Genomic DNA, 27,720 nt, shown 5'->3' on the forward strand with positions numbered 1-27,720 from the left:
TCTGCTTCTCACCCATGTTCATCCATCTGTCAGGTTCAAACACTGATGACATCTATTAAACCAAGACAAGAAGCAAGGAATTAAACAGAGACATCATTAAAATTTGGCTCAATTGAGGAGAGCGCGTCTGGATTGTACTCTTGTACAGTCTCCACCACGCTCTGGCGAAAGATTGTACGCCTCCTCTTTTATTTGGACTTTCCCTGATTACATGGCAACAGCTGTTTCTAAGGGACGGGGGTCGTAAATAGCCATCGCCTTTGATTAAAGCAGTTCAAAGAAAAGGTCGCCTTGAGGGGAGTCAGGCCCTGCTTCCTCTCCGCTTTGTAGTCCTTGGGTCAAGACAATATCTGTTGATTACCATACATGAAAGAAACAGAACACCGTCATGTTGCTTCCCATCCTACACAGTGGAGTTTTACAAGCCTTCTTGGTAGGTTCAAAGACAGCTTTTGTCTGCTCGTCGGGAACTCATTAAAAAGTTTTGTGATAACTTAGATACAATTATTCTGACACCATTCCGTCTTCTTCCGCTTATCCGAGGTCAGGTCTCGGGGGCAGCAGCCTAAGCAGAGAAGCCCAGACTTTCCTCTCCCCAGCCACTTCGTCGAGCTCCTCCCGAGGGATCCCGAGGCGTTCCCAGGCCAGCCGGGAGAAATAGTCTTCCCAACGTGTCCTGGGTCTTGCCCGTGGCCTCCTACCAGTGGGACGTGCCCTAAACACCTCCCTAGGGAGGCGTTGGGGTGGCATCCTGACCAGATGCCCGAACCACCTCATCTGGCTCCTCTCCATGTGGTATAGTTAAGTTAAAGTACCAATGATAGTCACACACACACACACTAGGTGTGGTGAAATTTGTCCTCTGCATCACCCTTGTCCACCCCCTGGGAGGTGAGGGGAGCAGTGAGCAGCAGCGGTGGCCACGCTCGGGAATAATTTTTGGTGATTTAACCCCCAATTCCAACCCTTGATGCTGAGTGCCAAGCAGGGAGGTAATGAACTCACGACCTACCGATCTCAGGGCGGACACTCTCACCACAAGGCCACTGAGCAGGTCAGTATAATATACTTTATTACGAAAGCCTTTTTTGACATTGAATTTATGCAACTTGATTTTTTTTTGCATTTAAATTTTGAGAGCTGAACTTTTTTTACTTTAAATTATGCTACAAATCTAATTTTTTTTTTTAATGCCAGCAAAATGGGTGTGTTTTTAAAATTCAGTGTAAAAAAATGTCAGTGCAGAAAGATTTGCTGCTTCAAAACGCGAAAATCACTCACGGTAAATTAAGACTGAAGCAATCGATCCTGTCTAAGAAGCAGCCAATGATGTTTCGAGTTTTAAGTCACGTGACTCTGATCTGCCAAAGAGGCGGGGCATGTAATCTACTGTATGTGCTTGGATCCCTTTTTATAAACATATATATAACATATGTAACATTTACATATTATATAATATATACTGATATATTATATTTTATATAATATATACAATATATAACAAATCCCAATTACCATGTACAATATCACAGTATATGTAACAGCTGCACCAAAAAAAATAAAAAAAATACGAAAAACATAACAGACCTCAAAAACAGAATAAATTAGGTAATTTTCTACTGACTAAGACACTAAGAATCATACTTGCCAACCCTCCCGAATTTTCCGGGAGACTCCCGAAATTCAGCGCCTCTCCCGAAAACCTCCCCGGGACAAATATTCTCCCGAAAATCTCCCGATTTTCAGCCGGAGCTGGAGGCCACGCCCCCTCCAGCTCCATGCGGACCTGAGTGAGGACAGCCTTTTTTCACTACGGGAGGACAACAGGGTGACAAGAACTAAATCATCCAGACTAGAGATACATTGTATTATTATGTTTATCTTACCTAAAAATAAATATATTAATTAAAAAAAAAAAAAAAAACGAAATACATTTTTACTATATTTTGCTAAAAACATCTAAATTAATTGTATTTTTATTTTTATTTTTTCTGACTCCTTACCAGAGGTGGGACCAAGTCATTGTTTTGCAAGTCACAAGTAAGTCTCAAGTCTTTGCCCTCAAGTCCGAGTCAAGTCCCGAGTCAAGACAGGCAAGCCCCGAGTCAAGTCCAAAGTCAAGACTGGAAAGTCTCAAGTCAAGTCCTAAGTCCTGCATTTTGAGTTTCGAGTCCTTTCAAGTCCTTTTAACCACAGACTAATATATTAACACAGATTGTGTATGCTTTTCAAACGCTGTATTTATTTATTAAAACAAGTGCATTTTAAATTGCAGGAAAGAAAATTGTGCTGACATTGCACTTTATAATAGCACTATTAACCAGTCATTTTAAACATTAACTCATTCCTTTACAGAACAAACACATTGAAAAATAAAGTGCAAATGTACTTATTTGTACAAAAGTGTTAACATTGAAAAAACATGACATATACGTGAACATAACAAAAAAGTTGTACTTTTTATATGTCAGGGCCCTATGCTGCATTGCATTTGCAAAAGACCAAATTAGCCAAGAGTCTGTCAGTCATTTGTGCACGATGGGGGCGTAGTATGATGCCACCATGGCTGAAAACTCGCTCCACTGGAGCACTGGAGGCAGGCACTGCCAAGACTCTCATGGCCACTCGGAACAGTGAAGGAAGAGTCTTCATGTTCAATGCCCAGAACAAAAGGGGGAGAGAGTTTGTTTGGGTTGGTGCACTACTTGTAAGTGTATCTTGTGTTTTTTATGTTGATTTAATAAAAAAAAAAAAAAAAAAATATATTTCTTGTGCGGCCCGATACCAATCGATCCACGGACCAGTACCGGGCTGCGGCCCGGTGGTTGGGGACCACTGAGGTAAACAACCAACAGTATGTCAGAAAGCTAGCTAAAACGGTACACATATTCATAATATAGTATACATTTTAACTGACCTTTATTTTACAACAAGGTGACAAGAACTAAATCATCCAGACTAGAGATACATTGTATTATTATGTTTATCTTACCTAAAAATAGATATTTATTAATTTAAAAAAAAAAAAAAAACTAAATACATTTTTACTATATTTTGCTAAAAACATCAAAATTAATTGTATTTTTATTTTTAATTTTTTATGACTCCTTATTACATCCAGCCATAGAATTTTGACATTAAAATAAACATATTTGAAATAATTAATTTTAAATGATCATAATAATTCATTTAAAATGACCATATTTAATTATTAAAATAATTGCTTGTTTATCAACAACTTTAGCATTTTATTCACTAAATTTTGAAGCTCTCAGAAGCCAAGTTATGTTATATTCCTTAAGATTTATTTATGCAAGTTTGAAGTATCAATTATCCAAACACAGTTTTGTTTGCATATTTTCAGGATATATATATATATATATATTAGAGATGCGCGGTTTGCGGGCACAACCGCGGAGTCCGTGGATTATCCGCGGATCGGGCGGATGAAATTAAAAAAAATTAGATTTTATCCGCGGGTCGGGTCGGGTGGTTGAAATTAAAAAAAAAAAAGATTTTAAATAGATTCAGGCGGGTGGCAGTTAAACCAATTGGGAAATATATATACATAGTTAAATGTTGTTACCCACATACGAAAAACGAGCAGGCACCTGCTGCATATGCCACAACAGAAGAAAAAAAAAAAAAGAGATGGACACTTTTACGGAGCGGAGAAGGGACGCCTCGCCGGGGTCCGGGACCGAGGCCCCTTCCCCCGAGAGGGCCCCACCGGGAGCCGTAGCTGAGGCGATCCGCGAGAAGGGCCCAACGCACGTCCAGGGTCACCACTGCGCCCACCGCACCGACACCCCGCCTCGTCCGCCTTCGCCGCGGCCGGCGTCACGCGCAGCAGGTAAGCAGCTTACCTGCCCGCCACCCCCGTGGCCGGGGGCTCGTAACAGGGGTCACTCCGCGCGCTCCACCCGCGCAGCTTACCTGCCCGCCACCCCTGTTGCCGGGGGCGCGTAACAGGGGTCACTCCGCGCGCAGTGCGCTCACGAAAGGGGTGGGGCTCACCCTGGTTGATATAGACAGCAGGACGGTGGCCATGGACGTCGGAACCCGCTAAGGAGTGTGTAACAACCCACCTGCCGAATCAACTAGCCCTGAAAATGGATGGCGCTTGAGCGTCGGGCCCATACCCGGCCGTCGCCGGCAGCGAGACGCGCTTGGAGGTGCGCTCAGCGCGGCTCCCATATGATTGCGCACTGGTGTGCGTCTGGGTCGTGACAGCGTGGCACGCGAATGTCTGTGCTGCATTGGATCAGTCTCCTTTCTTTAACAGGCAAAAGCTTTATAACCTCACTAATGCCTTGCATCGTCTATATTAGATATATAACAACGGGCGGGTGCGGTTCTGATCAAATGTTACATCGGGTGGATGGCGGATGTTTGACGACTTTCTGATGCGGTTGCGGATGAAATAATTGCCTATCCGCGCAACTCTAATATATATATATATATATATATATATATATATATATATATGTATATATATATATATATATATATATGTATATATGTATGTATGTATATGTAACAGTCACTGTTCTGCGTTGTGTATCTTGTAGTGAGGCGCACACTCAGGAGTTGAATCATGGAGGGTTTATTCACCTTTTTTGAATAGAAACAAAAACAACGGGGCGTCACACACAGTCCACGGCAAAAACGATCTCTCTCCACAGCTCCGAGCGTCAGTGCTCACTCAATTCAATTATATATTCTTAATGTGGAAATAATAATAATAATAATAATAACTAAAATAGTAATAATAATAATGAAAAGGTAAATAAAGCATAAAATAGTCTCAATTAAATTAATTAAATAAAACATAGTATATAAAATATATACTTCAGCAAATAACAATATATATTAAGAAGAAAAAAAAAATGATCCGGGGCTTCACGGTGGCAGAGGGGTTAGTGCATCTGCCTCACAATACGAAGGTCCTGAGTAGTCTTGGGTTCAATCCCGGGCTCGGGATCTTTCTGTGTGGAGTTTGCATGTCCTCCCCGTGACTGCGTGGGTTCCCTCCGGGTACTCCGGCTTCCTCCCACCTCCAAAAACATGCACCTGGGGATAAATTGATTGGCAACACTAAATTGGCCCTAGTGTGTGAATGTGAGTGTGAATGTTGTCTGTCTATCTGTGTTGGCCCTGCGATGAGGTGGCGACTTGTCCAGGGTGTACCCCGCCTTCCGCCCGATTGTAGCTGAGATAGGCTCCAGCGCCCCCCGCGACCCCGAAGGGAATAAGCGGTAGAAAATGGATGGATGGATGGATATATATATATATATATATAATGTATGAAATACTTGACTTGGTGAATTCTAGCTGTCAATACACTCCTCCCCTCTTAACCACGCCCCCGACCACGCCCCCACCTCCCCACCTCCCGAAATCGGAGGTCTCAAGGTTGGCAAGTATGATTACCAAGCATGCATCAATATATCTCTTGTCTCAAAGTAGGTGTACTGTCACCACCTGTCACATCACGCCCTGACTTATTTGGACTTTTTTTTGCTGTTTTCCTGTGTGTAGCGTTTTACTTCTTGTCTTGCGCTCCTATTTTGGTGGCTTTTTTTCTTTTTTTGGTATTTTCCTGTAGCAGTTTCATGTTTTCTCTGGACTTTCCCAATATTATGTTAGATCCACTATGGACTGGACTCTCACACTATTTTTTTTATGTAACTTTAGGAAAAGAACGTTCCTTGCCATATATGGCATTTCCGTCTCGTTGCTGCTTTGCCCGCCAAGCCAAAGCCGCTGATTTCCTTTGAGCCAATCAGAAGACGTCTTACTGAACGTGCCCAATTGTCAGCGGCCTTTGTATTGCGAGAGGGGGGGGGCGGAGCTTAGTTTGGTTCCGGAAAAAGAGAGAGAAGGCTTTTGAAGCGAGGCGAGAGATGAGAAATGATCATCTTTAGTTAGTTGGACGAAGATGAACTGGCGACATTTGTGATTATTTGACGTTTGTTAGTCGCCGCCATGACCCGCTGACGCTCAAGGATGGACATAAGTTAACAATGACGGGGGAGAAAAAGAAGAAGAAGCGGCTGAACCGCAGCATTCTCCTGGCCAAGAAAATTATAATAAAAGATGGAGGAAGTGTGAGTTAAATACGTATTCACCTTTGATAACTCCGCTAATATATATATAATATATAATATATATGTCGTTTTAAGCCATCGACACTTGTTTATTCTTTGTTGACATATTTATCCGCTCACCTAATGTTAACCGTCAGCCTGGCGTTGGAGCTAGCGAGCTAATGCTAGTCAGCGGCCTTGTGCGTCCATTGCTTTACACGTCATCTCTGCTAACTGGCGTGGGCTTTTTTTCCACGCACATCCACCGCCTGCCTCACCCCCTTCTCGGGTTAATGTTTAGCCAAGTGCAGACAAACGTGAGACTAATAATGGGTACAAAAAAAACCAAAAAAATAAAAGCAAGCCCACAGGCGCCCAGTTAACTTTAGCTGGCTAATCAACGCCGAGTTCTCTTACATTCTTTTGTCGATTCGAACTTATTACCTGGACATTATTATTAAGACTTTTCTTACATAAGGGAACCCTTAACATTATACGAATGATTTCAACTGATTTAATTTCACAATGGTCCGGTTTTGTTTTGATATTAGCGTGTTAGCTTAGCATAATTGCTGTCAAAACAAAGTCATGTCTTCGCGCAGTTTTCCGTTAGTAGTGCTAGAAGTCCCCAAAGTGCACCCGAAAAGACGACGTAAGGTAACCGACATCAATTTTAGTGTACAAACACTGTCGTTTTGTTTATATGAATGGCTTTGAACGTGCTGCTGTTTTGACTTTCATGTTTCTGTATGAATTATTTTGTTCTAACTGTATGCACACTATACCGAAATAGTCCGTCCATCCATTTACTACCGCTTGTCCCTTTTGGGTTGGCAGGGGGTGCTGGAGCCTATCCCGGCTGCACTTGTACACCCTGGACAAGTCGGCAACACAAATAGACAACATTCACACTCACATTCACACACTAACGCCCTTTTAGTGTTGACAATCAACCTATCCCCAGGTGCATGTCTTATAAAGATGTGTATTTACAACATTAATCATATATACCGTATTTTTCGGACTATAAGTCGCAGTTTTTTTTCATAGTTTGGCCGGGGGTGCGACTTATACTCAGGAGCGACTTATGTGTGAAATTATTAACACATTAGCGTAAAAATATCAAATAATATTATTTATCTCATTCACGTAAGAGACTAGACCAGGGGTCGGCAAGCTAAAATGTTGAAAGAGCCATATTGGACCAAAAATACAAAAACAAATCTGTCTGGAGCCGCAAAAAACTAAAAGCCATATTACATACAGATAGTGTGTCATGAGATATACATTGAATTAAGAGGACTTAAAGGAAACTAAATGAGCTCAAATATAGCTACAAATGAGGCATAATGATGCAATATGTACATATAGCTAGCCTAAATAGCATGTTAGCATCAATTAGCTTGCAGTGACCAAATATGTCTGATTAGCACTCCACACAAGTCAATAACATCAACAAAACTCACATTTGTGCATTCATGCACAACGTTAAAAGTTTGGTGGTCAAAATGAGACAGAAAAAGATTTGGCATAAATCACGTCCTAGAAAGTCGGAGAAAGTTATACATGTAAACAAACTAAGGTGAGTTCAAGGACCGCCAAAATTAGTAGGACATAACGGCGCTCGCCAAATACTCGAATCAGTGAAGCATGTTTAATATAAACAGTGTGATTTATAACAATTAGGGAGATTTGTGTCATGTTTGTCCTCCTACAGAAACCATATTAAAACAAAAAATATATTTTTTTCCCCTCATCTTTTTCCATTTTTCATACATTTTTGAAAAAGCTCCAGAGAGCCACTAGTGCGGCGCTAAAGAGCCGCATGCGGCTCTAGAGCCGCAGGTTGCCGGCCCCTTGGACTAGACGTATAAGATTTCATGGGATTTAGCGATTAGGAGTGACAGATTGTTTGGTAAACGTATAGCATGTTCTATATGTTATAGTTATTTGAATGACTCTTACCATAATATGTTACGTTAACATAACAGTTGGTTATTTATTTAACGTACACTTATTCAGCCTGTTGTTCACTATTCTTTATTTATTTTAAATTGCCTTTCAAATGTCTATTCTTGCTGTTGGCTTTTATCAAATACATTTCCCCCAAAAATGCGACTTATATATGTTTTTTTCCTTCTTTATTATGCATTTTCGGCCGGTGTGACTTATACTCCGGAGCGACTTATACTACTAAATACGGTACATAATATGCAAATGTAAAAAAGGTAAGCTTTTAGTAATTTTTTTGTTGTTTTTTAATCTTTTGGTTTGTAATCTTCATTAAATGATAAATGATAAATGGGTTATACTTGTATAGCGCTTTTCTACCTTCAAGGTACTCAAAGCGCTTTGACACTACTTCCACATTTACCCATTCACACACTGATGGGGGGAGCTGCCATGCAAGGCGCTAACCAGCACCCATCAGGAGCAAGGGTGAAGTGTCTTGCTCAGGACACAACGGACATGACGATGTTGGTACTAGGTGGGGATTGAACCAGGGACCCTCAGGTCGTGCACGGCCATTCTTCCACTGCGCCACGCCGTCCCCCCATTATTTACTTCAAGTTATTACCATATGTCTTTATATATATATCCATCCATCCGTTTTCTACAACTTGTCCCTTTCGGGCTCGCGGGGGGGTGCTGGAGCCTATCCCGGCTGCACATCGGCGGAAGGCGGGGTACACCCCGGACAAGTCGGCAACACAGATGGACAACATTCACACTCACATTCACACACTAACGCCCTTTTAGTGTTGACAATCAACCTATCCCCAGGTGCATGTCATGTCAACATTAATCATATATACCGTATTTTTCGGACTATAAGTCGCAGTTTTTTTCATAGTTTGGCCGGGGGTGCGACTTATACTCAGCAGCAACTTATGTGTGAAATTATTAACACATTAGCGTAAAATATCAAATAATATTATTTATCTCCTTCACGTAAGAGACTAAACCAGGGGTGCTCACACTTTTTCTGCAGGCGAGCTACTTTTCAATTGATCAAGTCGTGGGGATCTACCTCATTCATATATATAATTTACATTTACTTATTTATGAAATATATGTTTTTGTTAACAAGTTAAAGGTGTTTAATAATAATGCAAGCATGTTTAATACATATAGTTAATATTGTTAAAAAATTAAAGGTGTTTAATGATAATACAGGTATGTTTAATACATATAGTTAATATTGTTAACAAGTTAAATGTGTTTAATGATAATACAAGCATGTTTAACATAGTTAATATTGTTAAAAAATTAAAGGTGTTTAATGACAATACAAGAATGTTTAATACATATAGTTAATATTGTTAACAAGTTAAAGGTGTTTAATGATAATACAAGCATGTTTAACACATAGTTAATATTGTTAAAAAATTAAAGGTGTTTAATGATAATACAAGAATGTTTAATACATATAGTTAATATTGTTAACAAGTTAAAGGTGTTTAATGATAATGCAAGCATGTTTAACACATATAGTTAATATTGTTAAAAAATTAAAGGTGTTTAATGATAATGCAAGCATGTTTAATACATATAGTTAATATTGTTAACAACTTAAAGGTGTTTAAAGATAATACAAGCATGTTTAATACATATAGTTAATATTGTTAATAAGTTAAAGGTGTTTAAAGATAATGCAAGCATGTTTAACACATATAGTTAATATTGTTAACAAGTTAAAGGTGTTTAAAGATAATGCAAGCATGTTTAACACATATAGATTCCTTTCTTTCATGAAGACAAGAATATAAGTTGGTGTATTACCTGATTCTGATGACTTGCATTGATAGGAATCAGACAGTGGTGCTGATAATGTCCGCATTTTCAAATGGAGGAGAAAAAAGTCCTCCTTTCTGTCCAATACCACATGAAAGTGGTTGGTTTTTGGCATCTTATTTGTCCAGCTTCCGTACTCCTTTGTATGCACTTTACAAGAAATACATTGTCGGCAAACTCCGTAGCTTGCTAGCTTGTGCACGCCAGCTTTCTGAGACTCTTATTTTGTTAGCGCAACTGTGCAGTCGGTCTTTGGAGTTTTGACGACAGGTACGGCGCCAGAGTCTGTTGAAATAAAGTGTTTCTCGCCTTCCAGTCGGTCATTTTAATGAGCTGGCAGCAGCCAGCGTCATCTCAGAAGACCCTCGGGTGCCGTGAATGTCAATCAAGTGACGAAAGTGACGTCATAGTGAAGATTTATGATCGCTCATTTTTAGGACTATTTTTTTAATGCCTGGCTGGTGATCGACTGACACACCCTCCGAGATCGACCGGTAGCTCGCGATCGACGTAATGAGCACCCCTGGACTAGACGTATAAGATTTCATGGGATTTAGCGATTAGGAGTGACAGATTGTTTGGTAAACGTATAGCATGTTCTATATGTTATAGTTATTTGAATGACTCTTACTATAATATGTTATGTTAACATACCAGCTGGTTATTTATGCCTCATATAACGTACACTTATTCAGCCTGTTGTTCACTATTCTTGATTTATTTTAAATTGCCTTTAAAATGTCTTCTTGGTGTTGGCTTTTATCAAATAAATGTCCCCAAAAAATGCGACTTATACTCCAGTGCGACTTATATATGTTTTTTTCCTTCTTTATTATGCATTTTTGGCCGTGCGACTTATACTCCGAAAAATACGGTACATAATATGCAAATGTAAAAAAGGTAAGCTCTTAGTAATTTTTTTGTTGTTTTTTAATCTTTTGGTTTGTAATTAGTTTTTAATCTTCATTATTTACTTCAAGTTATTACCATATGTCTTTATATATATATCCATCCATCCATTTTTCTACCACTTGTTCCTTTCGGGCTCGCAGGGGGGCGGGGGGGGGGGTGCTGGAGCCTATCTCAGCTGCACATGGGCGGAAGGCGGGGTACACCCTGGACAAGTCGCTACCTCATCACAGGGCCAACACAGATAGACAACATTCACACACTGGGGCAGTGTTTTTCAACCACTGTGTGCCGTGAGATACAGTCTGGTGTGCCGTGGGACATTATATAATTTCACCTATTTATGCAAACCAGTACCGTATTTTTCGGAGTATAAATCGCACCGGCCAAAATGCATAATAAAGAAGGAAAAAAACATATATAAGTCGCACTGGAGCCCGGTCAAACTATGAAAAAAACTGCGACTTATAGTCCGAAAAATACGGTAATAATAATCTGCAAATGTGCCGTAGTTGAGTGTCTACTGTCAAGAGCTCGACAGAGTAACCGTGTTATTCTCTTCCATATCAGTAGGTGGCAGCAGGTAGCTAATTGCTTTGTAGATGTCGGGAACATGGTTTGTCTTGATCACCATATGCAGACGACAGCGTGCAGGTAAAAAGGTATCTAATGCTTAAACCAAAAATAAACAAAAGGCACGTGCCGCTAAAAAAAAGCATTGAAGCTTAGGGATGGCTATGCAAAACGAAGCTAAAACTGAACTGGCTGCAAAATAAACAAAAACAGAACGCTGGACGACAGCAAAGACTTACAGCGTGTGGAGCAGCAGACGGCGTCCACAAAGTACATCCGTACATGACATGACAATCAACAACAAAATAGGAGCGCAAGACAAAAACTAAAACACTACACACAGGAAAACACCAAAAAAGTCAAAATAATTAATAAGCTATAGTGATGCATGCTTGGTTATGGTTTGAATTCATATCCAACAATTGCGAGAACAACTTTTTACTGTCAATATCATCTGCTAAATTTAATTTTTTTAAATGTTTTCTGCTGGTGGTGTGCCTGGAGATTTATTCCAATGAAATAAATGTGCCTTGGCCCAGAAAAGGTTAAAAAAACAGTGATGTACTGTCTAAAGAACTAAGCTGTTGCCAGAGACTATGGCCAGGTTGTTCTAACAGTGAGGTGTCTCCAGCTGGCCTGCTAAGTCACACATGCTGAAGAAAGATGACCAGGTCTGAAGATCCTAATGAAAAAGAACCCCAAGGGCTTATATTATTCACTGCGAGAGAGCGCTCACAGTGCCGTGTGTGCAAGTAAAATGTGGCACGAGTCCAAGGGGGGCCCTCGCTTCCAATCATTGTTGTTTCTAAAGAGCCGTGGAAAAGGCGTCCACATTTTTGTTAGTGCGGATGTTGCAACTTATGTAAACAAGACGGTAACACGGTGTCAGGCTGGCTGTCATATTTGCTTCCTATCTGCGGAGTTGCTTTCATGAGATAAGTGATTATGGCTGATTTAGACCCAAAAAGATTTGTTTGCTATGTGTCGTTTTGAACAACAGTGGAACTAGAACTGACCAATCTTAGTCCCAATCCGATTACTCCCCCTTCTCTCTTGTTTTAGCCCTTAAAACTTGGTGTTGCACGTTCACGTCAATCAAGTGGTGTCCGATTTCTCAGTCGGGTAAGGAGGATTTGTTCAACCGTACGAAACAAAGTACGGTAAGCTCGGGGATCTACCTAGATATCGCATACCTGCCAACTACTCCGTTTTTTTTCCCGTAATTAGTACGGTTTTCATCAACCTATTCCGGGTTACGGTTGCAGTGATAAAAAATACGGTTTTTCATTAATTAAAAAAAAATATTTAAAAAAAAAAGTTTTATTCACGAAATCGCGTAACAACAATGACAATCGACACTGCTTCCCGTAACTTCCTATCGAGCCATTCCGAATGCCATGCGCGAGGCTATTTATAGCACCGCTGCCAAGCACGAGGCACCTGTTGCCATTGTTTCCAAACGAGCGAACGATCATGGAATCAGCCGGAGAAAAATCGCAAACGAGTCTTAAACCGAAAAGAAAACTGCAGTCATTCCGTGAAGAATATTCAAAAGCCTATCCGGGAATAATTATCCGTTCCAAAAAGGGTGAAAACTACGCGAATTGCACCTTGTGCAGACAAGATTTTTCGATCGGACACGGAGGAATTAGCGATGTAAAAGACCACGTTGGGACAAAAGAACACAAGTCTAATGCCGTTGCTAGCGATACAAGTGGAAAACTTTCAACGTTTTTCGGATTTTAGCCACAAAAAGGTAATGACACCAATGTTATCTATTGGAATTGTTTAGTACTGTTATACTGTTAAAAGTGTTTATACTATTTATGCTTTCAAGTCCAAGTTGAAGAAATCTTGTTAAATGTTGACAGCATAACTACCAAAATACAGAAGTATGTCCTTAATATTTTTGCAGTGCTATTTCTGTTGAAAAGTTAAAATGATTACATTAGAGATGTGATGTGCCACTTTTCAAGTGTCTGATGGCTTAAATTAATTTTCATTAATTTTTCATATTTTGAATTCTTTTGAAAGGCTTACAAAAAAAATATATTTGAATTGTAATTCCATGCTATTGACAGGACTATTAATTTTAATGAAGTTAGCTTACCATGTTTACAGTATGATAATTGTGATAGAAATGTGAATTTTAGGCACAGAATATTTTTTACAATTGAACAAGGCAGTAGATTATACAAGCTTGGACAGAAAGTTAATAATGACACCAATTTTTTTTTAGTGGAATTGTTTAGTACTGTTTTACCATTTGTTTACTGTAAAAAGTGTTTATACTGTTTATACTTTCAATTAACAAATTGAAGTCTTGTGAAATGTTGACAGGATAACTGGCATTAACTGTTAAAATAATTTCAAACTATTGAAGTTAGCTTACAGAATAAACATGTCAATCAACCCATATGATTTTTGCTGTAATATTTTTGTTTTGAAATGTCACTGTGACTGATAGAAAAGTGATGGTTTTAGCAACATTTTAACCTGTCTGAATGCCAATAATCATTTTGCGTCGGGGGGCGAACCTGAACCCCCCACCAGGATTTTGTCCTGGACCTACCAGGGCCTGCGGCCCCTGGACCCTGGCTACTAGGTTTTTCTGATTTCAAAAGTTGGCCGGTATGATATCGAAGGAGGTGGGGAAATTTCCCACATTACGCTAAGCTTGTTCAAAACGAAGGCATGAACTAAAGAGAAGTCTACAATTGTAAGTCGTAAGCTTAATTGTTGATTTTCATATGAATGACACCTATGGTTTTGTTCAGAAGTTCAACCTTTGCCACTTTGTTGTATTTTTTTTAAATTGCTTTTTAAAACAATCAAGTTCCAATACATTTTGCTAAAAATAGCTGGTTTAAAAGCCAAGGGGGAGGGTTAAGACGAAGCGGGGAATTCGGATTGGGCCTAACATATGAGCATGAACTGATTGTTCACTGCTCACTGTACATATCCTACGAAGTCAGACCTACACCGTTCAATGTCCATTTCTCAGATGATATAATTGTCGATGACTGAAGTGCTGATATCAACCAAACCTAACCCCTCCACATCCCACCCCCCGGATTGTAAATAATGTAAATAATTCAATGTATATACTCTGATGATTAACTTGTGTGATGACTGTATTATGCTGATAGTATATATTTGTACCATGGATTGATTAACTTGGACCCCGACTTAAACATGTTGAAAAACTTATTCGGGTGTTGCCATTTAGTGGTCAATTGTACGGAATATGTACTGTACTGTGCAATCTACTAATAAAAGTCTCAATCAATCAATCAATGAAGAATACCTGGTTGAGAGGCAAAACGTCTTTTTAGACAAACCAAACAGTCCGGTTGAATTCAATGGACTTGGAGGAACGAGATCATCCATAAACAACGGAACCTCTAACCCGTTTGATATTTAAACTGTTTGGGAAGTAATGGAGCTAAAATAGTCTGTTCTAGAGTCAAGCTGTGGCCGTCATACGTTTATCAACAGAAAAGCCACAAAATAATAACTTAATTATGTTCTCCCATCTTCTGCCTGTAGCCTCAGGGAATTGGTGAGCCCAGTGTTTACCATGCCGTGGTGGTCATCTTCCTGGAGTTTTTCGCATGGGGCCTGCTCACCACCCCAATGCTCTCGGTAAGTCCTTGTCCACCTCCACACCCCCCACACAGGACTTGAGGCATCTCAGACGTCATGCAATTAGAGTTGCCTGGTGTTCCAACTAAAAATAGACGGTCGTTCAAATCCAGAAAAGTAGGTACGCCAGTAAAAAATTCAGATGCATAAAGCTGAGCACGTTTATTGGTTACATTGCAATCAACGTGCAATTGGCTTGACATGGCAGGCACAGACCACATCCAGGCTACAACCCCTTTTTAAATAGTAAAATCCGGTTGAAATTAGCCATGTGCTTAAATTTAAGGCCCAAGCTGTTTGTTTACATGCTTTTTTAATTTCTCTTTGCTATTTGGGCTTATTGGACCCTAATTAGAGTAAAAACTAAGGATCATCTTTTGATATGATGTACTTAGTCCATAAGTACACAAACGTGTACTTCATGTTTAGTGACATGCTAATTCTTATTTTTACACTTTTTTTTTTCCAAATTCCATTGTATGTTATACTCTTCTGACACCACCAGATGGCAGTATAAGTGTCCACATAAGCGGCCATAAGACCCCAATTCAGTAGTGTACCGTATTTTCCGCACCATAAGGCGCCCTGGGTTAAAAGCCGCGCCTTCAATGAACGGCATATTTCAAAACTTTGTCCACCTATAAGCCGCCCGGTGTTGTAAGCCGCATCTAACTGCGCTAAAGGAATGTCAAAAACAGTCAGATAGGTCAGTCAAACTTTAATAATATATTAAAAACCAGCGTTCTAACAACTCTGTTCACTCCCAAAATGTACGCAAATGTGCAATCACAAACATACGTATATCAACATGGACGGAGCTGCGTGAAAAATGCCACCCGGCCTCTTCGCGTAAACTTAAACTTACCTTAACCACTCGCTCATCTTTTCTTCATCCATCCCTTCGAGTTAGCTTTTATGATGACGCCGGCTGGAAAGGTCTCTTTTGGCAAGGTCTTCGTTTTGAATATCACCATGGGTGGAAGTTTCTGGCCATTAGCATGGCAAGCTAGAACCACAGTGAAGGATGACTTCTCATTCCCTGTGGTGCGAATATTCACCGTACGTGCTCCCGTTGTATCCACAGTGCGGTTCACAGGAATATCAGTTGCTGTGAAATAGTAATCCGTGTGCGGATGGAGAGATTGCGTCTTTTCATGAACCGGATCCCTGACGCTTAGTAGGAGCCATTTTGTGGTCTTTACAGATGTAAACACACAAAGGAAATGAAACGTATGGTATATCCGCGCGCTTTTTCTTCTTCTACGCGGGCGGGCGGGTGCTTACCTTGGCGGTTGCTTGCGTAGAAGAAGAAGCGCTTCCTGTTCTACCGGGAAAAAAGATGGCGGCTGTTTACCGAAGTTGCGAGATCGAAACTTTATGAAAATGAATCGTAATATTAATCCATATATAAAGCGCACCGGGTTAAAAGCCGCACTGTCAGCTTTTGAGTAAATTTGTGGTTTTTAGGTGCGGCTAATAGTGCGGAAAATACGGTAATACATTGTATGTTTAATCTTATGATACCGCCGCATTGGTGCGTGTGTGTGCACGTGCGCGGTTCACATTTGTTAGTGTGTTTTTTTAGGGCATTGCAAATTGACGCTGCTTTAAAACGTACTTGAATTTATGTAGACAAGGTTTAGCTGGCTGATTTTGGCTAAAATGATAGTTCGAGTTATTTTTCACACAACTTTGTCTCACTCTTGTCAGTTGGCTTGCAAGGTAGAAGCTAAAACTCTTACCGCGGTTGAGACCACATCCTCCCTCCAGACGTCCGACAAAATGTCTCCGCTTTAAATGCTCGCGTATCACAGATGTACTGCAATAAAAACTAGGTCCGCTTTGCAAAATGATTCATTCATATTTTTAACAAGAATAAGAGGAAATATTCTTACACATTACATGTTATCACTGGCGATGTTGATGACGAGTGACCCACTTCCGCCTGGACTAACATAAGCGATGACATCTTAACTATATAATCATTAGGGGTGTAATGGTACACAAAAATTTCGGTTCGGTACGTACCTCGGTTTAGAGGTCACGGTTCGGTTCATTTTCGGTACAGTAAGAAAACAACAAAATATAAATTTTTTGGTTATTTATTTACCAAATTTGCAAAATCTTCCACCAAAAATATTTTTCTTAGTGGAATATTTGATGTGAAGTAATGGGAACCTTGGATAGGTCAATGATTCATAATAACATTGATTTTGATTCAATATTATGTTTTGAGCAACGACAGTTTGAAAGAAAAAAAAACAGCTTTGTTTTATTAGTCAACATTGCAACTTTTTCTAAATTACATTTAATCTTTAAGCTTTTTTATTTAACTTTTGTTATGTTTTTGTTTATTTTAATAGTATTTTTAGAATGTGCCGTGGGCCTTTAAAAAATTAGCTGTGGGCCGCAAATGGCCTCCGGGGCACACTTTTGACACCCCTGTTATAGATAAAAAATTAAAATGTGATAAATCTATGGATAAAAAGCAGAGCCTGGCGAGGCATGCGCGTTTATCATAACTCTCTCTTTCTCTCTCTCTGTCTCTGCCCCTCTCTCACCAATGCTGCTGCGCGTACAATTTGTTTTGTTTTTAACCCCTTCTTAACCCTGAACGTACATTGAAAATACACGCAACCCTAACTCAGAATGCCGGACATTTGAGGCATTTAAGAAACTCCGCCCTGACAGCTCCGCAAAAGAGGACATGTCCGGTGAAAAGAGGACGTATGGTCAGTCTATCCTAGCCCGTTAGCTGCTAGCGTGCCGTGTGTTGTGCCTCGGTGTGCATTGTTTACACAACGTGCGTTACGCTACTTAATATGTTCGTGTGGAAACTCGTTCGGTACACCTCCGAACCGAACCAGAACCCCCGTACCGAAACGGTTCAATACAAATACACGTACCGTTACACCCCTAGTAATCATACAAATATAATTGTCAACATTTATCGACAATGTCGACTAATCGTTGCATCCATATCCGAGTTATACCTGTGGACCAGTGGCGTGTCCACACTTTTTTTCAGGGGTGGCAGCCATAAAACAGTCATTCTACCCCAGGAGCAGTAGTCGCTACCATAGTAGTTTACCACGGTTACCACTATGGAGTGAATCTTCTTGTAAAACAATGGCTGACATTAAACAATATTGCAAAGTTTTGAGCTAATACAGTAAGTCGGACCAAATACAAATAGTTTACTACAATGTACTGCAATGTGAACTGGACTGTTTATCCGGTTTTGTTGACAGTAATGGGCGTGTACTAAATAACAGTAAAACAAAATACATGATTCTGGGCCATAAACATACATAAAAAAATGTACAGCCTCTGTCACTTACTTTAAATGTATTCCTTTGGAGCAGATGCATAAAACTGAGCTATCAGGGTTAACCATAAATCATCAATTGAATTGGTCTTGTCATATAAACAAGATTGGGGGGGGAGGTATGTTTTTATTTATTTATTTATTTTTTGGTCATATAAAAATACAATTATGTGTGCTTACGGACTGTATCCCTGCAGACTGTATTGATCTATATTGATATATAATGTAGGAACCAGAAATAATAATAACCGAGAGAAACAACAATTTTGTGCGAGTGAGTGTGAGTATGAGTGAATAAATGGGGGAGGGAGGTTTTTTGGGTTGGTGCACTAATTGTAAGTATCTTTTTTTTATGTTGATTTAATAAAAATAAAAAGTTTTTTTAAATGTATTTATTTATTTATTCTTTAATTTCTTGTGCAGCCCGGTACCAATCCATCCACGAACTGGTACCGGGCCGCGCCCCGGTGGTTGGGGACCACTGGTTTACAGGATTAACAGACATCGACTTCCTACTAGCGACTCGCTAGTGAGAAGTTCTGCAAAATAACAAAAATTAAGATGAAAAAATATAATTATACAGACAAATGTCCTGTTGTAGTATTTCGACTTCAAACTGAATGGGCGCTACGGGCCCATCAACACGAGACGAACGAGCAAGAATGAATGCCGTGATGGCAACAACAACAAAAAACGCCCATACTAATTTTTCCAACTGGGAAAAAAATACACTTTAAGATGTTCAATATTTATTTGTCACATTTTTGCTTGCAGAAATGGGTTCATTTTAATTTTTTATTTATTTATTTAGGATAACTAAGTTACCTGCCGACTTGTCCAGGGTGTACCCCGCCTTCCGCCCGATTGTAGCTGACATAGGCTCCAGCACCCCCCGCGACCCCAAAGGGAATAAGCGGTAGAAAATGGATGGATGGAAGTTACCTGCCAATTGCAATATAATAGCAAGATTACAAATAAGTTCAGTGTTTCCCACAGGACAGGCATCTATTTGTGGTGGTGTGGTCGGGGGGTGGCGGCGGCGGCGGCGGCGGCGGCAGCGGCAGCGCCGATGACCAAGAAGAACGCGGAGTTGGAATATAATCACAACATTTTATGTACATATTTATATACAGATTTGAACAATTAGTTATTCACTGAAATATATTTATTAATTGTGGTTCTTACAAAAAATATATCTTATAAAATATAAAAGCTAAAATGTCTCTTAAAGCTCTGCCCCTTTAATTAGTGAATACTAAATAATTTAACTTTAGCCTACTACTACAACCATATTATTTACCAGCAACATGAAGTGAAACAGAGGCAGAGGTGTCCTGCCACAGTCAGTCAACCTCCTCCTCCTCCTCCTGCTGCTGCTGAACAGGTCGCACCTACCTCCTCTCCAAGTCGAGCCCTTTTCGGCCGTTGAAAATATTTTTCTATACTCATCTGTGTGAAGGAGTGAACATCCAACATTAGAATTTATTACTAACGAGCAGAACCGCTCTATGTACAGTGCCGTCTAACCTTAAGCGGCAGCAGCTCAACACATGCAGGGTTCAACGTTAAGGTTTTTTTCTACTTGCCTGACTTCTCAAATCTACTTGCCCCAATATTTTTACTTGTCCTGCCTAGGTTTTTTTCTGGCTGTGTAGTGCTCATGGCTTATATCTTACTAAAATCCTTCCCGTTGACTATTTACAACACTACACAGTAATTATTATTATTATTATTATCATCTATAATTACATTTAAATGGCATTGCATACATGTAAAATTAAATGCTATTTCACATTATTTGACCAGTAGCAGTTACACCCATCTGAACAGGTCAGCCACCTGTTTAAAGCCCGATCACAGTTGAAATCTTGAAATGAAGGGCCTTTAATGGCCAAAACATTAACCTGGACAACATTTTAACAGCTGGTTGACTCAGATTTTATTCTTTTCATTGCATTCACATGCTGCAGTGGACAGTGGACAATTTAGCTTCAGTCCACGTGTGTTTATTGACAACAGGGCTATAACCTGGACACGTTAGCTCGTCGGTGAAACGCTCGGTGAAATCGCGGATTAACATTAAATATATGACGAGCCGCGAGCGATGCAGCTATAACCTATCTACCTATAACACCTGTAAAAATGAAGCAATGCTACCACGCTATGAGCCACCAAGCTGCTAACTATCGCCAAAAGGCACCATTTAAGTTTTTTTCCCCATGGCATCCTGGATCAAGGCTTTCAGCAGCTTTTGGACATTTGAGGTAGAAACATAGGAAGCGCCATCATTATGAAAAGTAGCCGGCGAGTATTTTGATCCCGTCCGTCCATCCGTCCCTCTTCTTCTTCGTCTTCTTCTTCTTCTGGCCCACCAGGTGAATTAAGTGCTATTGGCGGAGTTACAATGCATAGTAGGCTACCGCCACCTACTGCACCGGAGTTGTAACTACAAGCAACATTCACAGACAGTCCCATTGCTTTTATGAGCGGTCGAGCGAGTCAAAAGCCGAAAAATCCATTTGTGGCGGACGTAATTCTTTCGTGGCGGGCCGCCACAAATAAATGAATGTGTGGGAAACACTGAAGTTGATATCCTTTTTAAAAGATTACTTGTGTTATTATTAGTATACATTATGATTACATTAGTGTTTAATTTGGTCACAAAATAATGCTGACGATAATATCGTTTTATCGGCAATAATTTGTGGGACAATATAGTTCAGTAAAATTTGTCATCGGCCAAGGCTTAGCGGCATCATTCATGTCATGAACCTCAAAAAGGACTCTGTGAGCGCCTTTTCTCTCAATAGTGATGGAGATTATTCATTTATGTCACGTTTGGGGCTCCTAAACAAGCTCTAGGGCCACATATTGTCAAAACATGGTTAAAACGTCAATTTTACATAGGAAGAATCCTTTGGAGATATCTATGTGATTGCAGACAATGCAGAGATGTTTTTCCATGCCTTCCAACACAAGGCTTTCTTAGCTTGCATCAGTGGTCGGGTATTTGTTGCCCTCACACTCCCTTGGGGGAGTGGTGGTATGATGTTGCCTGTGCACCAATCAGAGGTTGTGTATTAATGCAAAGGAAACGCTGCACTTCTCCACTCATGCTTTTTGCTTCATTAGTATCCAGGGGTAACATAATCCACTCAGTCAGTCTCAGGATAGTGCAAGGCCTTCTTAGCCACGTCTCCAAGTCTTACCCGCATCCAATTGTTTGGTATTCTAATTTTTAATTGGCATTTTTAACTTTGTTTCAGACACACCCTTGACAGACATGCGTGTGTTTCTGCCATGCTAATGTAATAGTCACAAAGAGAGTGAAGCACAGAAAAATGAACCAAACGATCTGCACACTAACAATCCAGACTTTGAACTGTACTATCATTGATTTTTTTTCCTTCTTCTAACTCCACGTTCCTCCTCATGCCTTCTTGAATCCTTTCTTCTTTTGTTTCCTTCACATTTAACATTACTGCATTTGTTTTTAGCAATATTACAACAAGTAAACATCTGTAACTCCCTGCTAAAGAACATACTGTAATGGCTGTTTATGTGATGAACGGCTTTCATGCTGTGTTATCTGTGTTTGTTCTCCAGGTATTGCACCAGACATTCCCTCATCATACATTCCTGATGAATGGCCTAATCCACGGCGTCAAGGTACGGAATGCTCAAAAAGTTCCTATCTCAGTTTTATTTTTTTTGCTAGCCAAAATCGTTTTTTTTTTTTTTAATAATAATAATAATAATACATTTTACTTATAAGGCGCCTTTCGGGGCACTCAAAGACACCGTACAAAAAACAATCAAATCAATCGGATAAAAACACCTGCTGGCCATTTGGCCACATGATGCAACTTGACAGTCTTAAATCTTTATGGCTGACTATTTGTCTTGTCGAGATTTTATTTTATGTGTGATGTTGATATTAGGAGTGTTAGGATCAGGGTTTTACGTTGTCTATTCCATGAGTGATATCGGTCTTTATCGATCACATGTATTAACTGTAAACGTAACATATTTATAGAATTCAGGATCTCAACTAGTTTCTAATTCTCATTTATGACATACAATTAAGTTTGAGTTGAAGGGTTCAGGTTATGATTTTTTCTTCTACATTTAAAATGTCCTTGTGGTCTACATAGGGGCATCATGGCGTAGTGGGTAGAGCAGGGGTGCTCACACTTTTTCTGCAGGCGAGCTAGTTTGGGATATTACATCCATGTCATTTTTTAATGTTGAACCACTTTTTGATTTCAGGACAACATAGAGCATTTTTGGGTCAGAGTATATTAGCACTGGAGATATTTTATTTTTAAAAGTGCTCCAAATGTGTCATCTCAGGTGCTGGACCCCTTTTAGGTCACCCCACATATGTACCCTTTTAGGTCACCCCACATATGTTCAATTGGATTTAGGTCATTCCGCTACTCGTGTTTCCTCTGAAGCCATTCTGCAAGAAATCGTCTGCACTTGGCAATTTTTATTTACCGGTACCCACTCTTCCTTGCAGAAGTGCTCCAAATATGGCTAATTGCAAGGGCATCTCGTGCATAGGGTCACGCCACACAATGTGCACATTTTTGATTCAGTCTGGGTTCTAGCTAGAAAAGTTAGTCCTGCCGGGCAATAAAACAATATCAATGTATATCGAGATAGAAACGTAATCAATATCAATTTAAAATGCATTTGATAAAATATTCGATAATTCTCTTTTTCTTCTTATGTCAGTGCTATATACCAGCTGACATTCACATACAGACCAGCCACGCCCCCTCGACTGCGCGGATGAAAGAGAAACGGCTCCAACTCAATGAGAGAGTCCGCAAAATATCTTTATGGAGCCATGTTTCTATTAACACCATCACGTTTTATCTACTGTACTCAATACAAACTTTGCTCCTCCATTTTCTTCTGTAGCGATCGGACATCAGTGTGTAGCAGGCAGCGGCAGTGTTTCCTCTTCGCAGCCACGGTGCCTTATTTCCCCTTTTCTTCTTCCTCTGCGCCGTTGTCTTCTCCTAACCCAGGGTTCGACAACCAAAAATGTTCAAAGAGCCATATTGGACCAAAAAAACAATCTGTCAGGAGCCGCAAAAAATTAAAAGCCTTATGTAAGTCTTATATTGACAGCAACACATGATGTAAGGGTCTATATTAGCCATATTACACTGCAAGCTCTTATATGTGAGGTGTGTGCTGCATTTGGATTTGATGTTGTTCATGTTTGAGAATATCTGCTTGCAACAGCCACCTGCCTGACACGGAAACGTATGTCGCAGGCTGATGCAAACCTTTGTTGACAAAAATGTCGAAATGTAATATTTATTCTACACATTTTTACAACATTGGAAAACATTAGTCTTTCTGTGGCAGCATCGGAGAAAGTCATGCATGCAAACCAGAGGAGCCCACACTTTTTGAGCAGGTGTGCTACTTATCAAATGACCAAGTTGATGTGATCTACCTCATAGCAGCCAACGTCATCGCGCAAGATCCGCGAGTGCCGTGAATGTCAACCAAGTATCGGAAGTCGTAGTGAAAATTGATGATCAGTAATTATTAGGTGTACTTTTTTTTTTTAATGCCTCACGATCGAGTCATACTCCCTCACCAATCGCAATTGATTGAATGGGCACCCCTGATCAGAGGTGGGTAGTAACGCGCTACATTTACTCCGTTACATCTACTTGAGTAACTTTTGGGATAAATTGTACTTCTAAGAGTAGTTTTAATGCAACTTTAACGCTATTTTTACTCCGCTACTTTAATCTACATTCAGCTTGCTACTCGCTACTAATTTTTATCGATCTGTTAATGCACGCTTTGTTTGTTTTGGACCTTCAAAGTGCCTGCTTACTGGTGACGTTTCACTTCGTTCCACCAATCAGATACAGTCACTGGTGACATTGGACCAATCAAACAGAGCCAGGCGGTCACATGACCTGACTTAAACAAGTTGAAAAACGTATTCGGGTGTTACCATTTAGTGGTCAATTGTACGGAATATGTACTGTACTGTGCAATATACTAATAAAAGTTTCAATCAATCAATCAAAAGTGTGAAGGAAAAAATATACTTTATTTCAACCGTACATCCCGTCAAAAGCCTAAAGACTGACCGCACATGAGGACGTTCCTGTCTTCACAATAAAAGTGCCGCTCCATTGCGCCTGCGCTTTCAAAACAAGAGTCTCCGAAAGCCAGCGCAAACAAGCTAGCAAGCTACGGAGTTTGCCGCCAATATATTTCCTGTAAAGTGTATAAAAACGAATATGGAAGCTGGACAAATATGATGCCAAAAACCCACCACTTTCATGTGGTATTAGACAGAAAGGAGGAACTTTTCTTCTCCTCCATTTGAAAACGTGGACGTTATCATCACTACTGTCTGATTACAATCAATGCAAGTCATCAGAATCATGTAATACACCAACTTATATTCTAGTCTTCATGAAAGAAAGGAATCTATGTTAAACATGCATGTACATTCATTAAAACACCTTTAACATGTAAACAAAAACAGCAAAATAAATACATATAAATTATATACTGTATATATCAATGTGTATATATATATATATATATATATATATACACACACAATGTATATATATATATATACAATATATATATATATATATATATATATATATATATATATATATATATGATATGATATGAGTGTGTATGTTACTCATCAGTTACTCAGTACTTGAGTAGTTTTTTCACAACATACTTTTTACTTTTACTCAAGTAAATATTTGGGTGACTACTCCTTACTTTTACTTGAGTAATAAATCTCTAAAGTAACAGTACTCTTACTTGAGTACAATTTCTGGCTACTCTACCCACCTCTGCCCCTGATGTTAACAAACTGCTGCATCACAGGCCACACAACTACGTTGCGTTCACGGACCGTCGAAATTAGTAAGACAAAACGGCGCTCGCCAAGTACTCTCATTAGTGAAGCATGAACACCAACATATTAAACAGTGGGCTTTCTAACAGTTAGGAAGGGTTGTCCCACAGAAATCATATTAACACAAAAAATCTTTTTTACTTTTTCATTTTTCATACATTTTTGAAAAAGCTCCAGGGAGCCACTAGGGTGGTGCTAAAAAGCCGTGGGTTGCTGACCTCTGCCCTAGCCACTTGTATTTTCACATCATGGGAAAGACCAGCTGGTGGGTTTGCTCTCATTGACTGAGGGACAGCCTTGCGGTGTTGGAGTAAAAGTGGCAGCTTTGTCGCCGCTCGTGAATTAAAAGAATAGACTTAGGAAACACTTAAAAAACAACACCTAAATGGCATAAGAAACGACAGCAGCATGAGTAGCCAGCAAAAAACAGCGCAGCTAGAAGCGTGCACGAGCAATAAAGGTATCGAAATATGTAGAGGTGTAACGGTACACAAAAATTTCGGTTCGGTACGTACCTCGGTTTAAAGGTCACGGTTCGGTTCATTTTCGGTACAGTAAGAAAACAACAAAATATAAATATTTGGGTTATTTATTTACCAAATTTGCAAAATCTTCCACCAAAAATAATTTTCTTAGTGGAATATTTGATGTGAAGTAATCGGAACCTTGGATAGGTCAGTGATTCATAATAACATTGATTTTGATTCAATATTATGTTTTGAGCAATGACTGTTTGAAAGAAAAAAAACCAGCTTTGTTTTATTAGTCAACATTGCCACTTTTTCTAAATTACATTTAACCTTTAAGCTTTTTTATTTCACTTTTGTTATGTTTTTGTTTATTTTAATAGTATTTTTAGAATGTGCCGTGGGCCTTTAAAACATTAGCTGTGGGCCGCAAATGGCCTCCGGGGCACACTTTTGACACCCCTGCTATAGATAATAAAGAATTAAATGTGATAAATCTATGGATGAAAAGCAGAGCCTGGCGACGCATGCGCGTTTATCATAACTCTCTCTCTCTCTCTGTCTCTGCCCCTCCCTCACCAATGCTGCTGCGCGCACAATTTGTTTTGTTTTTAACCCCTTCTTAACCCTGAACGTACATTGTTAATACACGCAACCATAACTCAAAATTTGAGGCATTTAAGAAACTCCGCCCGGACAGCTCCGCAAAAGAGGACATGTCCGGTGAAAAGAGGACGTATGGTCAGTCTATCGTAGCCCGTTAGCTGCTAACATGCCGTGTTTTGTGCCTCGGTGTGCATTGTTTACACAACGTGCGTTACGCTACTTAATATGTCCGTGTGGAAACTCGTTCGGTACACCTCTGAACCGAACCGGAACCCCCGTACCGAAACGGTTCAATACAAATACACGTACCATTACACCCCTACCTAAATGGCATAAGAAACGGCAGCAGCATGAGTAATCAGCAAAACAGCGCAACCAGAAGCGTGCACGAGCAATAAAGGTATCGAAATATGACATAGTTTGGTTTTACGTGAATAGATACCAAGTAGTACAGATGGAATTTGGTCGGTGCCATAAAAGTACCGAATTCAGTACTCATCCCTAGTAATACCCCAAACTTGTTTTACTACCTTAGTCTTGCTCACCAAGCTGTGCCAGAGCACAGCTGTGTGCCTTGTGCCTTGTACCCATTTGCCTGGGATTATAATGAGAGAAAGGTTACCTTTTAAATAAAATGTTTGCTATTTAATATATTTTTTTCCTGGTCCTTATTTTAGAAAGGTCATAAAAAAATATAAATAATTATTTATTTCTACCAATATAAAACACCTGTATCTTAATACAGTTTTCAGCTATGTTACACAGTCCTAATCAAGCACCTGTCTTTTGTTGATTGCCTCCTCCATTATCCTTCCTGTCTTCCAGGGTCTTCTGTCATTTCTCAGTGCTCCCCTCATCGGGGCCTTGTCGGACGTGTGGGGGCGCAAGTCTTTCCTGCTGCTAACGGTCTTCTTCACGTGCGCGCCAATTCCGCTGATGAAGATCAGCCCGTGGTAAGCGTGACGACGCCAGGCGAGTGATGCGATGCCTTTGGTGTTCACATTTTTAGCTCTGAGTCGCTTTCTCTTCTCAAGGTGGTACTTTGCAGTCATTTCCATGTCAGGCGTGTTCGCCGTCACCTTCTCCGTCATCTTTGCGTACGTGGCCGACATCACGCAGGAGCATGAGAGGAGCACGGCGTACGGCTTGGTAAGGAAACTCATTAGGTACATCACTCCAGTACAGCATATCAACATTGTTAATAGCAACCACAATAATCAGGGACGGTTTTTGCTATGGGCAATGTGCCCAGGGCGCAATCTGGGTGAGGGTGCACGCAAAAAATGTTTTAACAAAACTTGCAAGTTTTCTAGACTACCGCCGCTCATTTCTATTAATGGTTGTTTTTATAGAGAATGCAGCACATTTGCTCCAAGG

General features: G+C 39.9%; 1 protein-coding gene across 1 annotated transcript in view; it reads left to right on the forward strand.

Moving 5' to 3' along the window:
- Positions 1-5,860: 5,860 nt before the first annotated feature.
- mfsd14a2 (major facilitator superfamily domain containing 14A2) overlaps positions 5,861-27,720 on the forward strand; it is a 50,263-nt gene continuing 28,403 nt past the window's right edge. The window contains exons 1-5 of the mRNA XM_061978801.1: positions 5,861-6,110; positions 14,916-15,011; positions 21,946-22,008; positions 27,169-27,296; positions 27,378-27,492. Of these exons, the coding sequence (XP_061834785.1) occupies positions 6,027-6,110; positions 14,916-15,011; positions 21,946-22,008; positions 27,169-27,296; positions 27,378-27,492 (486 nt within the window). The 5' untranslated portion in view covers positions 5,861-6,026. The remainder of the gene's footprint in view (positions 6,111-14,915; positions 15,012-21,945; positions 22,009-27,168; positions 27,297-27,377; positions 27,493-27,720) is intronic.

The sequence above is a fragment of the Nerophis lumbriciformis genome, linkage group LG19 (assembly GCF_033978685.3).
Source record: "Nerophis lumbriciformis linkage group LG19, RoL_Nlum_v2.1, whole genome shotgun sequence".
Taxonomy (NCBI): domain Eukaryota; kingdom Metazoa; phylum Chordata; class Actinopteri; order Syngnathiformes; family Syngnathidae; genus Nerophis; species Nerophis lumbriciformis.